At 42.4% G+C, this 16,500-nt stretch overlaps 1 protein-coding gene across 15 annotated transcripts in view; it reads right to left on the bottom strand.

The window, feature by feature from the left end:
* LOC126297568 (CLIP-associating protein 1-A) overlaps positions 1 to 16,500 on the bottom strand; it is a 322,153-nt gene that overhangs the window by 198,359 nt on the left and 107,294 nt on the right. For all 15 annotated transcript variants that reach the window (XM_049988512.1, XM_049988519.1, XM_049988524.1 and 12 more), the window contains 2 exons: positions 13,627 to 13,803; positions 13,326 to 13,402 (listed from right to left, as the gene is read on the bottom strand). In XM_049988512.1, the coding sequence (XP_049844469.1) occupies positions 13,326 to 13,402; positions 13,627 to 13,803 (254 nt within the window). The remainder of the gene's footprint in view (positions 1 to 13,325; positions 13,403 to 13,626; positions 13,804 to 16,500) is intronic.

The raw sequence follows: 16,500 nt of genomic DNA, 5'->3' as shown, positions 1-16,500 counted from the left end.
CCCACTGTAGAGCTTGCCAATGCTCCTGAATAGCTTAAGCGACTTTCAGTGACCACGAAGGGACTGCCTTTCCCGGGGGCACCCTAAAGAGCGAGGGATCACGCTTCCACCACAGAAACGATTGTTGTTGTCACCTGCTCAACCATCACATCGACATTACCACGTTTGGGAGATTCAACAGTGGCAGCAGATGTGAAAGTTTCCCAGTCCGCCTTGTTTAATGTCCATCTGGGCATGTGTCCATGGGCCTGACACCGGGGCAGTGACAGGAAGCAGTCACTACCACACAGTTTGTCATGTGCTCTCCAGTGGACAAATGGGAGAAGTCCTGGGCTTCAAAGTGATAAATCAATAGCCGAGTAACTGCCATGAGCCACACTTAATGTGTGGCGGCCCCAGTGTTTAAGAGGCAGAAGACTGAGACAGTAAGGTTTTGACATCTCTGCCTCAGCCAGTAAGCATGGTGCCACCCAACAAGGGGTTATGAGAGTTAAAATCTCCCAAAAGTAGGAAGGTTTAGGGAGTTGAGCAATCAGTGCAGCCAATGTGTTCTGGGGTACTGCACCATATGGAGGAAGATATACACTGCAGACAGTTATTCCCCACATTGTCCTTATCCTAACAGCGACAACTTCAAGAGGGGTTTGAAGGGGCACCGTTTAACTACCAAGTTTAGGATATAAACGCAAACTCCATCTGACACTCGATTATAGTCACTACGGTTCCTGTAATATCCCTTATAGCCACGGAGGGCAGGTGTCCGCATTGCTGGGAAGCAGGTTTCCTGGAGAGCAATGCAGAAAGCAGGTGTAAAGCTTAACAGCTGCCGTAGCTCAGCCAGGCGGTGGAAAACTTCACCACAATTCCACTGAAGGATGACGTCATCGTGAGACTGGGAAGACGTGGAACATTCAATGAGGCAGTTTATCCCTCAGAGTCACCCGCTGCCACCGACTTTTTGCCTGAGTAGTCTATATCCATTGTGTCTGAAGGTCCGGCGAGATCTAAGTCCTCAGCAGATGCCAGAATCTCCACCTCATCCTCAGACGCAGAACTTTTAGGGCTTCTTTGATTCAGTCTCCGGAACTGAGGAGGACCGTGAAGCCCTATGACCAGCTACCTGTGGCTGCTTCAGCCACTAGCAGGTGTCCACTTTGCCACTGGTAGGAACATGGGAAGGTAGTGACCCAAGGGACCCCTTCCTAGAGAGAGGAACCAAAGAAGACTTATGCTTCTCTGGCTCAGAAGTGGGGACTGATGTCCCCGACGGTTGGGGGGGGGGGGGGGAGGGGGGGGTGCTGCTCCCGAAGTAGGTGGTGCGGGAGCAACTGCGAAGGAAATGCCACCCACTATCAAGGGGCAGATGAAGTCTTATGGCTCTTAGAGCTGACTGGAATTGGTGCAACAGATGGGGCTTTAACAGTAGTTATAGGAGCGGCGTAAAACGTTGCTACGCACACGGAATAGAGCCTTTCAAATTTCCTTTTAGCCTCAGTGTAGGTCAGTCAGTCCAGGGTCTTGTATTCCATTATTTTCCTTTCCTTCTCTAGGATCCTACAGCCCAGCGAGCAAGGGGAATGGTGCTCTCCGCAGTTGACACAGATGAAAGATGGGGCACACCAAGTATCGGGATGGGATGAACGACCACAGTCTCGACATATGAGGCTGCAAGTACAGTGGGAAGACCTATGGCCAAATGTCCAGCACTTAAAGCACTGCATCGAGGGAGCGATATATGGCTTGACATCACAATGGTAGACCATCACCTTCACCTTCTCAGGTAATGTGTCACCCTCGAAAGCCAAGATGAAAGCACCGGTGGTAACCTGATTATCCCTTGGACCCGGTGGACGAGCAGGACGAAATGGACACCTTGTCGCTCTAAGTTGGTGCACAGCTCGTCATCGGACCATAAAAGAAGATCCCTGGACCATATTTAAGCTCTTATGGGGTATGACAGTAAAAGAAACGTTCCCCAGGTTGTCACAAGCGAGTAATGCCTGTAACTTGGCAGAGGAGGCTGTTTTTATCAAGACTGACCCAGACCACATTTTGGACAAGCCCTCCACCCCCCAAACTTGTCCTCTAAATGCTCTACAAAGAACTGAGGGTTCATGGACACACGGGATTCCACATCAGCTTGCGCACACACTAGGTACCAGAGAGAATAAGATTGGCTGCTATTTTTAGCCTCACGTTCCTCTCATGGTGTGGCCTGGGAGGGGAATGATTTTGGGTTGTACTTCTGTGCATTGAATCGAGCGTGTGAACACTTAGAGACTGCTAGTGTTTGACCACCAGCAAAAGATGATGTACTACGTTTCATCACGTGTCATCCGCCCTGATGCCACCCACTCTGACCAGGGGCCCTCCCCACAGGTTCCACCGAGCTGCAGCAAAAGCCACCTGGCAGGATGGCCTTTGCCGGGTGTCCCGATGCCCCAGGGGGAAGGGCATCTACGCTTTGATACACATGGGGATTTAATGGCGCAGGCATCAGCAGAGCAATCCCTGTGTGGTCAGGGGGCTACAACCAACAGGGTACATGGCGGCCCCACCACAACGGACTAGCTACCGTGCTGGATATGAGGTGCAAGGAAGTCCATGGTCATTATCAGTGCAGAAAGCGACAGTGCATAGTGCATGGTGAAAAATGCACCCAGGAAGGTGTCCTCACCCCAGAGATGAAGAACAAGGGGGACTGCAATGTGACGATGAGAAAGTGGGGTAAAGATCTCAATGCAAGGTGGACACGATGCACCATGTAAGGTGCCCTTCCCCCAATGGGCTCTCTCTTTGGGAAAATTTAGAAGATTGAGGTCAAACCCTATCGGGTAGCATCACATAAAGACCAAAATGTGAGACTCCTTTTAGTCACCTCTTACGACAGGCAGGAATATCTCAGCCCTATTCTAACCACCGGACCCGCAGGGGGATTTCCCATTTGAGTTCCCGAAGCATCTACTTAACACAAGCATGTTGTTCGAACCTACAAGTAACATAGCAGTCCATCCCTGAACTATTTTGATGTCTTCCTTTTGTTTTCAACTCTTCCAGTGTTTCTCTACAGCACAGATCCTTGTTACTACCAAATCAGTGCATGCATGGAGACCACACTAGGTGCAACACCATGCTGATACGTGGGCTCTTATTGCCAAATTCTTTGTAAATTCGAGTCCAATTTGTAATCTGTAATTGCCACAATAAGATCATATAATCTCCCAACCTGGGAAGTCTCGTATCTTTTCCTTCTCTCCTTCTAGGTGCTTCACCGTTTTTTTTTTTTTTTTTTTTTTTTTTTTTTTTTTTTTTTTTTTTTTTTTTTTTTTTTTTCAGCCAGTGTATTTTCACTGCAGATAGAGGTTCAAACCATCTGTTCCAGATAATTTTTTAAGAAAGGTGTTGTAAAACATTTTATGTTATTTTACTTCACCTGTAACTTATGATTTTTTTAATCTCATTGTCTTTTCTGGTGAGAAGTTCTCGACTCCAGTTAGGTGGAAGCTCATTTCAGTGCCTATCACTTCAATCATCTTGGCAGTCAAGGTGACTTGTGTGTCATCCTTACATAGTTGATACTGGGGATTGGTGTATCTGTTACCAGTGCCTTGGTGCAGCTGAGGTGATAAAGAGGGTAGGATCTGTAACTGAGCATGCTGGAAATGACATCAGTCTTCCACATATACCCTTGCAGCAGTACTAGGAGGGAATGGAGAGCACCCAAGCACAAAGTACACAGAGACAAAACAGTGACATCTCCATACAAGATGATGATGCAAGTGGTGTTCTTGTAAACAGCACACTTTTTTTTTTGAGGCATCATCAAGCTGCAGATCTGAGAACTCTGTATTACAGGTTTATGAATCTCCCCAAAACTTTCATGGAGAGGCTAAAATTTTCTTCAATTATTATGGCACACCTTGCGTACATACACTCCTGGAAATGGAAAAAAGAACACATTGACACCGGTGTGTCAGACCCACCATACTTGCTCCGGACACTGCGAGAGGGCTGTACAAGCAATGATCACACGCACGGCACAGCGGACACACCAGGAACCGCGGTGTTGGCCGTCGAATGGCGCTAGCTGCGCAGCATTTGTGCACCGCCGCCGCCAGTGTCAGCCAGTTTGCCGTGGCATACGGAGCTCCATCACAGTCTTTAACACTGGTAGCATGCCGCGACAGCGTGGACGTGAACCGTATGTGTAGTTGACAGACTTTGAGCGAGGGCGTATAGTGGGCATGTGGGAGGCCGGGTGGACGTACCGCCGAATTGCTCAACACGTGGGGCGTCAGGTCTCCACAGTACATCGATGTTGTCGCCAGTGGTCGGCGGAAGGTGCACGTGCCCGTCGACCTGGGACCGGACCGCAGCGACGTACGGATGCACGCCAAGACCGTAGGATCCTACGCAGTGCCGAAGGGGACCGCACCGCCACTTCCCAGCAAATTAGGGACACTGTTGCTCCTGGGGTATCGGCGAGGACCATTCGCAACCGTCTCCATGAAGCTGGGCTACGGTCCCGCACACCGTTAGGCCGTCTTCTGCTCACGCCCCAACATCGTGCAGCCTGCCTCCAGCGGTGTCGCAACAGGCGTGAATGGAGGGACGAATGGAGACGTGTCGTCTTCAGCGATGAGAGTCGCTTCTGCCTTGGTGCCAATTATGGTCGTATGCGTGTTTGGCGCCGTGCAGGTGAGCGCCACAATCAGGACTGCATATGACCGAGGCACACAGGGCCAACACCCGGCATCATGGTGTGGGGAGCGATCTCCTACACTGGCCGTACACCTCTGGTGATCGTCGAGGGGACACTGAATAGTGCACGGTACATCCAAACCGTCATCGAACCCATCGTTCTACCATTCCTAGACCGGCAAGGGAACTTGCTGTCCAACAGGACAATGCACGTCTGCATGAATCCCGTGCCACAAAACGTGCTCTAGAAGGTGTAAGTCAACTACCCTGGCCAGCAAGATCTCCGGATCTGTCCCCCATTGAGCATGTTTGGGACTGGATGAAGCGTCGTCTCACGCGGTCTGCACGTCCAGCACGAACGCTGGTCCAACTGAGGCGCCAGGTGGAAATGGCATGGCAAGCCGTTCCACAGGACTACATCCAGCATCTCTACGATCGTCTCCATGGGAGAATAGCAGCCTGCATTGCTGCGAAAGGTGGATATACACTGTACTAGTGCAGACATTGTGCATGCTCTGTTCCCTGTGTCTATGTGCCTGTGGTTCTGTCAGTGTGATCATGTGATGTATCTGACCCCAGGAATGTGTCAATAAAGTTTCCCCTTCCTGGGACAATGAATTCACGGTGTTCTTATTTCAATTTCCAGGAGTGTATGTGCCAGCGAACTGAAGTTCTATTTGAAGTTCTTAGTTCTGCCAATGAGTCCAAATGGAAACTACAACTTGTATCCTGCTTCACATGCTGACTCAATTTCTAGCTCAATTAACTTAAGATTCTAGTCTGGTGCTATAAATATACCACCTCCTAATTCAGGGAGATTTTCGGCACTGTAGATAGAAAATTAATTAGGAAATCATACTTCAAGGACACAAAAGCACCTGGCATAGGCCCTTGCTTTGATCAGTAAATGTAGACAAGTGAAGAGAAACAACTGTCCATAAGAACTCTAATAATCTGGCTTTAAAAGTAACTTCCTTTAGTCTGTCCAAATATGAAGGATATGGTCATCTTTAGTAGATACGGAACTGATCCGATCCACTCTTGGGTGCAACACTACATTCTGCCATATATAGTTTGGCATGACTGATATTTTCTCAGATCCATAATGGTTTTGAGGCCTATGAACAGCTGGGCAAGTATGCTGGTTGGTAATGGTCAACAATGACAATGACTGTGGAATACAAAGAACTTCTACAAATATTGAACCAGAAAAAAAGTGTTACCTAACTTAAAAGTGGTGACACACCAAAATCACAGTCAAAGTTAAATCTGGCAAATGATATAGACAACAAAAGCATGCTATGTTTGTTGTTCTTTCCGTGTCTCAGCCTAGTCACATTTATAGACACGTTAATCTGTTGAAAATACAAAAATCAGTGTTCTCCATCCACTTCTTTCAACATCCTACCAACAGTTTCAATGATTGGCTTAGAAAATTCATTTATGGAGCTATTCAAGAATGTTATGGTCTTACATCTTCATTCTAAAAACTGCAAAAGACAACTATAAGATGATGCATACCTGGAATAGAGGCATCGCCAATAGCATCAGGTTGTCATGCAAGAAGTCCTATCACCTGGACTCACATTGGAAGCAACTGAGAAAATACCTTAATTTTTATCCACATCATGCGATAATTCATCATATGGACTTCTTAATATAGGTGATCTAACTAACTAATGGAAAATCTCATATAAAGATGTGAAACAATTACTAACAAAGAGATAGAGGGGCTGGCCAGTACTTACCTCAGCTCAGTACAGCCGATAGAAACACAAAAAACAACCGAAAATTTAAGCTCCTAGCTTTCGGAATAAATGTTCCTTCATCAGGGAGGAGAGAGTGGAAAGAAAGGGAAGAAGGGAAAGTGGATTTAGTTACTCACAACCCAGGTTATGAAGCAACAGGGAAAGGAAAACAGGGAAGGTAGCAAGGATGGAGGCATGGTTGTCAGAGGGAAGCCAAAGATATTCTACTGCAGGTACTGTGCCAGCTTCAAACCAAAGAGGATGCATACAGAAGTAAAGAGGTGTATAGTATAAAGATGTAGGATGGAAAGATGCATGAATGGCTAAAGAGGAAAGGGAAAGAGGAGAAGACTGAAAAGTAAATGGGAGTGAGGTTGTTTAACGTAGGTTTAGTCCAAGGGGATGGCGGGATGAAAGGATGTGCTGGAGTGCAAGTTCCCATCTCCGCAGTTCAGAGGGACTGGTGTTGGGTGGGAGAAGCCAAATGGCACATACAGTGTAGCAGGTTCCTAGGTCCCTAGAATTATGCTGGAGGGCATGCTCCGCTACTGGGTATTGGACATCTCCTAGGTGGACAGTTCGTCTGTGTCCGTTCATGCGCTCAGCCAGTTTAGTTGTTGTCATACCGATGTAAAAGGCTGTGCAGTGCAGGCATGTCAGCTGATAAATGACATGTGTAGTCTCACACGTGGCCCTGCCTTGAATTGTGTATGTTTTCCTAGTAGCGGGGCTGGAGTAGGTGGTTAATATGACCACTGACAACAATTCTTTAGCAATTCACAAGTAAAGCTGAGTCAAAGTGTGAAAGCCTCAGCAGTGCAGCTGAACACACACAATGTGACACATCCAGTCATGTACATTGTTCAAAAAGTCATTATCCTGTACATAGGACAATTCACACTATTGGGCACCTATTTTAGACCAAACCTTTCAGCAAATCTGTCTCATATCTGAATTATTCTGATGTAGTGGTTAATCAAGTTAAGTTTATCTCCTACTTCATTTTAAACAGTGTCCATAATGCAGAACAAGAAACACATCCGCTGAGTGTTTCGGAAGGAAAGGCCAATATTATGGTAGGGGATAAGAACGGCCATTTGAAGCACAGACGTTCATGCAGACATTTGTTAAATTTTGAATTCTTCTCACTAGATATTTTGATGGAATGAACAACGACAAACAATTGCTCATTAACCACCCAGTACATTTCTGTTGAGTAACTTACTCAGAGCACTGTTTTAACATTTACAGTTTACAAACTTTTTTTATTATTTATATTTTAAACTGTCAGTTTTGGAAACAGCCTGTCAAATGTGTGCATGCTTAAAGTTTACAATCAACTTTAAATAATTCACAATAAAAGAACAAAAAGCAACTATGACCTTCAGTGTACTTTTCTACTCTCAGTATGTCACAACACTCGTCTCGCTGCTTAACTATGCACCTTTATGAGGGTAGTAGTTATAATGATGCAACCTAACACTTTATCTCGCACAAAGCATCTCGCTGATAAACAGAAAGTATATGATATGAAATAGTAATAAACGTAAGAAAATTGTTTGATGATGATGATGATGATGATGATGATAAAAATTTTCAAGCATTTACCTCACGAACCATTAAATATACAGCATATGTTTATACGAACATTTTTGCTGCAAAGGACTATTTATGTTATCTCCTTGAAAATTTATCTTCTCTCTCCTGATAAATGTGCCATCTACTATATTCATAAGATATAATTATACCTTCTATCTATATAGTGACAATAATGCACCACATGTCCCGAACGTCCACAGTGGAAACATACTGGTTGGGTATCCTGGATCCTCTGGATGTCAGCCTTCCTTGGTGCCCAAACAGGTTTCTCATGTGGAATTGTAGGAACGTAACTCCACCTGGATCTAGACTTTTTCATCGTTTTAAAGGGAAATGAAGGCCAAGAAATTGGGTTCAATGTCTGTTCCACTTCCTCCCTTATGACCTCTTGAAGTGTCTCGGTTTTTTGCTCACCATGCAATCCAAGTGCCTTCTGAACTTCCTCTCTCACTATCCGGCGAAGAACACTTGTGAAATCAGTTGCTTCCTCCATCACAGACATCGGTACAACATTTAGAAGCCGTTCAAACTTTTTGTGTGTAATTCTTTTTGGATGCATTGTCTTGATATACTGGGACAATTTTATGAAGTCGTCTGCTGTCAAAATCTCCTTCAGGATTAGGGCTTGATACATATCCTCAGCAACACCCTTCATGAAATGTGCAACCTTATCTTCCTCCTCCATTCTAGGATCCACCATTGTACACAGCTCCAAGACGTCTTGAATGCAGGATGCTGTAGTTTCTTCTGGACACTGTGACCTGCACTATAATTTACCTTCAGCCTTCCACTTCTGTCATTGTGTGTTGCCAAAATAATTGCGCAGTTCCACCTGGAATACTTCCCAGCTTGTGAACTTCTCCTCGTTGTTCTCATGCCATTGCTTGGCAGTGCCCTCCAAGGAGAAAAATATGTTAGCCAAACACACGGTGTCACCCCAGTTGTTAAATATGACTACATGCTTATAAACCTTCAGCCACTTGTTTGGATCTTGGCCATCACCACCAGAGAACCCGGAAGGATGTCTCATGTGGTGACACACAGTTACTGTCATCATAATGTCTTCTTCTTCTGTCTCCGATACACTGCGATCTGTTGAATGTGGCTTGAACTCAGGTTTCTCGCCACATAAACGGTGGCTCTGTCGTTGCCTGATGGGAGCCACTGTGTTGTAGATAATGTGCACTATCACAAGTTCCAATACCCAGAGTCTCCACCAGAATAATGTTATGTAGAAGAAGGTATAATTAGATGAATGACGAACACTAACTTCACTTAACGAAGGTCTATTCAGCACTTGCACATACAAGAATGCGGAGCGAACTGCCTTCGGTCAGAACACAGAGTATATACACAGCTACAGAACATTCCAGTACGATGATTCTTGACATTTGAAGATACTTGTAGAATATACTCAAACCGAATATAGAAATTAAAATTGTACAGTGCAAGTGAGTTTTGAACTCATGACCCTCCATGCACCAGTATAGTATCATAACCACTACACCACGGGGCTACTCAGCTTCTTCTGCGACAATATGATCACAATAGTGATACACTACAGACAAGCTACAGAGAATGTTATTGAAATACTTGTAACAACTAGGTTGGATGCTACAGCCATAGGAATTTGAGAAAGAATGAATATTCAGGTAAAACAAAACAAATTACTGTAATGCAATTGTGGATAGCACACGAGCAGGGCTCAGGCAACAACAGCTGGTTAGACAGTTGGTGCTAGAGTCTGCGTCAAGCTGAGCATAGAAACTGATAGCTCACATTTCATTTCATGCCCTTTGTCAGCAACTTCTTTTAAAAAAGTAGTGTCTGCATCATCGTGTAGCCTAAAAGAAAATTTTTAGTTTTATTATAGATGTCTAACCAGCTGTTGTTGCCTGAGCCCTGCTCGTGTGCTATCCACAATTGCATTACAGTAATTTGTTTTGCTTTACCTGAATATGCTACAAATTGGTTGTATGAAAGGTAAATGAAGAAGCACAGTATTTTGAGCCGTTACTGGGGTTACTGCTTAAAACACACAAAACAACATGTGAAAGACAAGGCCAGTGTGGGCGTGTGTTTTCACCTGACTTACACACTAATGGATTATTTCTCATTGCCTATGCCAGAGAATAAAAATAAAAAACAACAGACTAATCAATACAGTGGGCCAATAATATTCAAGGAAGATAACGCAAGTTGAGAGTGAACAGTGTATGGGGTAAAGTGGATTATGACAAAAATTGAGATTATTTACTCATTTTTCGTGGTAACTAATTCACATGTACCTTGAGAAAAGCCAACAATAAGTAACTACTGGTCAAAATATCTGCACTGCTTAATCCCTTGCCTGCAATGATCATAAGCCATGTTAGTTCAAAGCAAATTTGCTGAACTTGCAGCTCAATAACAATGACAAATTATTTCTCATACTAATTTTAAAATTTGCTCATTTTTGTCATTTGAATTCTTATGTCATCCTCTTCATTTACTCCCCATGAATATTTGACAGTTAATGAAAGTATGTGTGGTTTAAAATGACAAACTGATTTTTCAGTGTAAATGACTAGCACACAACAGAGAAGTACAGCATAAAAATGCTTAGTGCTTGTGATCTTTTGACTGGGTATGTACTTACAATGAAGGCATCCACAAGGAAAATGGCAGAGGAGCCAGCTGTATGGCACTTCTAAATACATTATTAGAGTAGTACCATGACAGACACTAAGTCACATAAATGTACTGCTATTATATTTCACCTGCTGTATTTGATTAACTATGTGCATATAAGATAAAAGCAGTAGGCACTTGCATGACTAACAGGAAAGATCTTCCACAATTTACAGTTATCAAGCTCATACTCTAAAAAGGACCATTTCTGAGAGAAGGGAGTATCTCCTCTGCCTGGAATGAAAGGACACAAGTGATGTTCTGATATTCTCAAAATGCCACCCTGCTTCAACAACCGAAGTAAATTTGTGCTCACAAGGATACTTAGTGACAAAGAAGCAGACAATGTTTTGAACATAAAATTCACAAAGTGGATCCAATCACATCTAATGATTGTTTTTTATCCTTTAAAGAGCAAGAAATCCAAATGGTGGAAGAATTCTCCTTTCAGTTATTTGTTGGGTATCATTCAGAGCAAATAAGAGGACAAGAAAACAGGCACTAAGTCACTGGCAGACTTTTGCCAAGAAAATACCACATAGCAGGAACAAATTGCATCTGACACTTCTGTAAAATATGTGTCAGCATCACTAAGAGCCAGGCGCAGGAGTGTGTCAAAAATAAATGTTTTGTTCTGTGTATGTACGAATGTTTCAAAACATTTCACACTGAGGAAAATTTAATGCAGTTGGTACAAGTTTTCTTTCTGAATAAAGTCTTAATAGTACAAAGAGTCTTAAGTCTGTAATCTATAAAATATTACCATAATATCCCCAGGAGTAACGAGGCCATTTCTGAACGTTTCACCTGACACGTTGTACAAAAATATAGCATTCACTATTACAGAACTATGATTTTTGAAAAATTTGCTTACAATCAGCTGTCCAGCTACCTTTGTCCAGGGTGCTTGAGAAGTTAATAATATTACTTTTGAGGTAGTTCAACATTCGTTGTCAAAATGCTGTACTTTCATCCCTCTTACCACCAGCCTCCTCCAGAGCAGGTGTGCTCCAAGCAAAATATTAATGTGTATCTCTGCAGTCCCTGCTTCTGCTAAGATAGTAATTTGGAAAGTGCAATAATGCCTTGGAGAAATGTCAGTATGTAGTCTAAGCACCTGGATGTGATTGAGAAGCGTCACATCATTAGCCTGCACAAAGCTGGTTAGTCCCTCAGGTGTTGGAGTAGGAAATGAGATAACCCCCCCCCCCCCCCCCAATTCATAGTGAGTGAATGATTGTGTGTGTGTGTGTGTGTGTGTGTGTGTGTGTGTGTGTGTGTGTGTGTGAGAGAGAGAGAGAGAGAGAGAGAGAGAGAGAGAGAGAGAGAGAGAGCGCCACAACACCCAGAGATGACAGAACAGGGGATTGTGCTAAGTATTACACTGTTCACACTACTCTCCACATTGACTCTTCCAAACTATCAACCATCTCAGAACACACTGGAATGGTGCTGTTACATAATCATGCACAGATACACATTGGCAACATGATGTATTCACCAATAAATTATACACCTAGGCAACATTGACTAGCAAATCCTTATACTATAGTACCCATGTTACCACCAAACAACACCATTTATTGTCGTTCCTCACATCAGTTTTAAGAGCTGGTTTTATAACATTTTATAACACTGCCTACAGTGTGTGTACCCATACTATTTTTAATACCTCAGCTAGAAACCAAAATGGGCACAGAAGGGGTTGGAAGGGCATCAAGAACTCCAGCACGCAATAAAATCACTGGTGCTCACAGAGTGGTGTACTAAAGAGCCACATGCTAAGCAGCACTACCAGTACTGTACTTCAACTTCTATTTGGTATTGCTTGGCAATGTTTAAGGTTAGCTTGACAATGAACTTCAACAATGGATGTGGTCAGCTTGGTTATACCCTTCACATTAATGAACAAGAATTGTGGTTCACCAACAAATTTCTGTTTTCAATTAGTGTTATTCTGCAACCAGACAAGGGCTGTTCATGTATAATTACAAAATAAAGTGTGGACCACCACAGAGGCAAATGTATTTATTTCAAGTTCCCATGCCACAACTGGGAATGCTACAACTAATCAAGAGACTGTCCAAGAACTTTTAATTACTGATCTATGCCTTGCAGCACCAGTTATCTTTCCCCATAAGAGTATTAAGGGTATGGACAAATCATTTGATATCTTGGAAATATGTAAGGCTATTCAAACAATTCATGATAGATTAACACAGTATGCCTTGAGACCCAACAAGCTATTTGCAAAGTAGGAGTTAATAAAATGGTTCAAATGGCTCTGAGCACTATGGGACTTAACATCTGAGGTCATCAGTCCCCTAGACTTAGAACTACTTAAACCTAACTAACCACAGGACATCACACACATCCATGCCCGAGGCAGGATTGGAACCTGCGACCGTTGCAGCAGCACGGTTCCACACTGAAGCGCCTAGAACCGCTCGTCCACAGCGGCCGGCGTTAGGAGTTAATACATCTACTTAAAACAAGACCAATACACTGCACCAAAAACAAGAGACTATTCTCTCCCCCCTCCACCATCAACCCCGGAAGAGTTTAAATTCTGTGAGACATACTTAAAATTAAGTATTATAATCTTACCTTCTGCTCCACAGGCTGAGGCAAGCAATCCACCTTCATTCTTTATTTCGTCAAACTTCGAAAAAAGGGTTGCTATCCTAAAAAAAAATAAAACACGTACATGTAGTATTGTTAATAGATAAACAACAATCCTGCGGGTATTTTTTAACTACGCCAAAAAAACTCAAATTGTTGTGATTCGCAATAGTAATACATTCATTGACTACAACACAATTTAAACCTTTTCAAATATTCAGTATCTAATCAGCTGTATTTAGGAATTGAAAACAATGTACACATAGTCAACAGAATAAAAACTTACTTTGTATCTTTGGCACTACAGCGACGTTGGATGTCTTGTCGAAATTTTTCCCCTACATGTCGATATATTTCAGTCATTGTATTAAAAGCTGCATCTCTCACGGATGGAAGTGGATCATGCAGAAGTTTCAAAATGCTTGGAACATGTTTCGACAAGCCAAGGTTTGAAGGTCCATGCCTTGGAAACAAGAAGCAACTATCACCCAGAAGAATTATATATTGTACAACATATTTATTTCACACAACTGTAAATAACCTCCACTTCAACATAAATTCTTCAAAAATGGAAATTAGTTACACTTTGCAGTTAAGATGGCTAACTGTAATTTGGATATTGGAAATTGGAAATTAAAAAAAATTACATACATGGATGTGATTTTCTATTAACATTCAGCATCTGAAAACAATCAAATTCAGTTTACATCAGTTGTTGACAGCACCTATAATTAGTTGTTTCACTCACAGCTTGGTATCATCTGTGAAATTTGTTAACCAATTTCATCTACCTGAAGGTTTCACACATTTCTGTCCAGTTTATGAACAAGTTTAAATTTTGAGAAATCACTTGCTAGATTGCAAATTACTTCAACATTTTGATCATCTTAATCTACATAATTTCTATTCTGCAGAAAATAACAATTGAAGTCACCACAAATGAAGCGAGTCCCAATCGACCATAGATATCAAGTTTTTAGTATCCATTGGTACGGATAGTGAACAGTTTTGCCTCTACGATTTTGCAGTGCCAGTGTTATTTCGATGATGATACACTGCAACGACGACAGCCGTTACTAAACACATCAGATGAATTCATAATTGTGAATAATGACCACCATCAGCTGTAGAATGGAATTATAACAATGAAAGTTTGTGCAGGACTGGGACTCGAACCCGGATTTCCCGCTTATCACGAGTGGTCACCTTGCAATTTGGCTATCCATACATTACTCACAGCCAGACTCAAACTTCCACATGTCATCAACCATACGTCTACGATCTGCATTCGCACATCCAGGTTGAGTCTGGTTGTGAGTCGTGTATGGATAGCCAAATGGTAAGGCGACTGCTTGCAATAAGTCGGAAATCTGGGTTCGAGTCCTGGTCCTGCACAAATGTTCATTGTTATCATTCCATTCTACAGACGACTGTGGTCATTATTCACAACTGCGAATTCATCTGATAAGTTTTGCTCTTGTTTTAGTTCCAACAGCAAGTCTAACCTGTTACACCAAATGTGGTGTCTTCTTTCCTTCCATATTATATCCTACACATTAGAGATGCCAGTGCCAATTAATCCAGTTGACACTACAGCCCACAACCATGACAAATGGTCATTAAATCAAACATTCACTTCATAGGGAAATTGCTGATTATGATTTTATACACCAGACGGATGAATTCCTTCACATGATACAGCTATCACGCAAAGTGATTATTTCAGTCTTGTATTGGCATAATAATACATTTTTGGTCCCAATAAATCAAATTATTGCAATAAGATTCTGCTACGAGTTACAAATGAATCACTGCAATGGACTGATTGATGTGAAACTCATATTTGGTAGTAAAGTTTCAAATAACTGTAACTTAATGGAAAAAAACTTTTGCACTGATGCAATTTTTCCAAAAAATCTGCGTATTACACTGAAGAAACTGCTTCAATATTTTTCTGAGAGCTGCTTCATAGCTGTAACTTTCCCTAGACAAATAGTTTAGTCTTCACAAAGGAAGCAGCTACTCATGTGCACATGGAGGTTTTTTAGGCTAGGCAGAAGGTAGAGGTTCTGTGATTAACACTCACCAGACGACTCGGATAGCTAAATCAGACTGTGTTCAGAGTGAAGACACTTCCACTATCAAAATTTTATTAGTGAATTCTCAAAGCATTTGTAACAAAGTTTCCAAATTTACTACCCTCCAGGAAACTACTCACGCTCAAATTATTCTCAGCACAGAGAGATGACTTAAACTCCAAGTATGAATCTCTGAGATAGTTAGATTCATGGAACGCATATCATAAAGATAGATTAGATACTACAGGAGGGGGTGTGTTCATTGCAATTGACTAAAACATTGCCTCAGTGTGGTATTGTAGTTCCGTGGTCGTGGTCGTATATAACAAGGCTAGGTGAAATCAAGTTAATTTTTGGATGTTTTTACAGGTCATCCAATTCCACTGTGTAGACTGGGATGTCTATGGAGTCATTACAGGGGGGTACAGTCAGTCAGTCTTGTAAAGCCTTTTGGACGCATTTCCTTAAAACTGTCTTGAGCAGTTTTTTCAACAGCCAACACACAATGGAATTATTTTAGACCTTGTTGCTACACACAGGTCTAAGTGAAATCAAGTTTATTTTTGGATGTTTTTTATGGCCACCCGATTCCACTGTGATGGTTTTAGAGCCAATAACAGAAAGTCTACGGTCAGTAGTGAGGATATACACACATCATGTAATATTAGTTGGAGGCGACTTTAATCTACCAAATATAGAGTAGGATGTCTATGGATTGATTACAGGGGGTACAGACAGACAGGCCTGTCAAGTTCTTTTGAACATGTTTTCTGAAAACATATCTTGAGCAGCTTCTTCAAGAGCCCACATGCAATGGAAATATTTTTGGATAGCTACAAAAAGGCCTATCCTAATTGACAGTACAGAGGCAGGGAATAGTGAAAACGTCATTATGGAGACTTGGGTTACTAAAGTCAATAGCTCCATAAGGAATACTACAACAGTATCTTTGCTAGAAAGAACAAATAGACAGTTGTTAGCAGCCTACTTAGACAATGAATTGACATAATTTTGTTCCAGTACGATGGACGTAGAGAAATTATGGGCGAAGTTTAAACAAATCGAAAAGCATACTCTGAAGA

The sequence above is a fragment of the Schistocerca gregaria genome, chromosome X (genome assembly GCF_023897955.1).
Source record: "Schistocerca gregaria isolate iqSchGreg1 chromosome X, iqSchGreg1.2, whole genome shotgun sequence".
Taxonomy (NCBI): Eukaryota; Metazoa; Arthropoda; class Insecta; order Orthoptera; family Acrididae; genus Schistocerca; species Schistocerca gregaria.
This window is presented reverse-complemented; position numbering and strand designations above follow the sequence as displayed.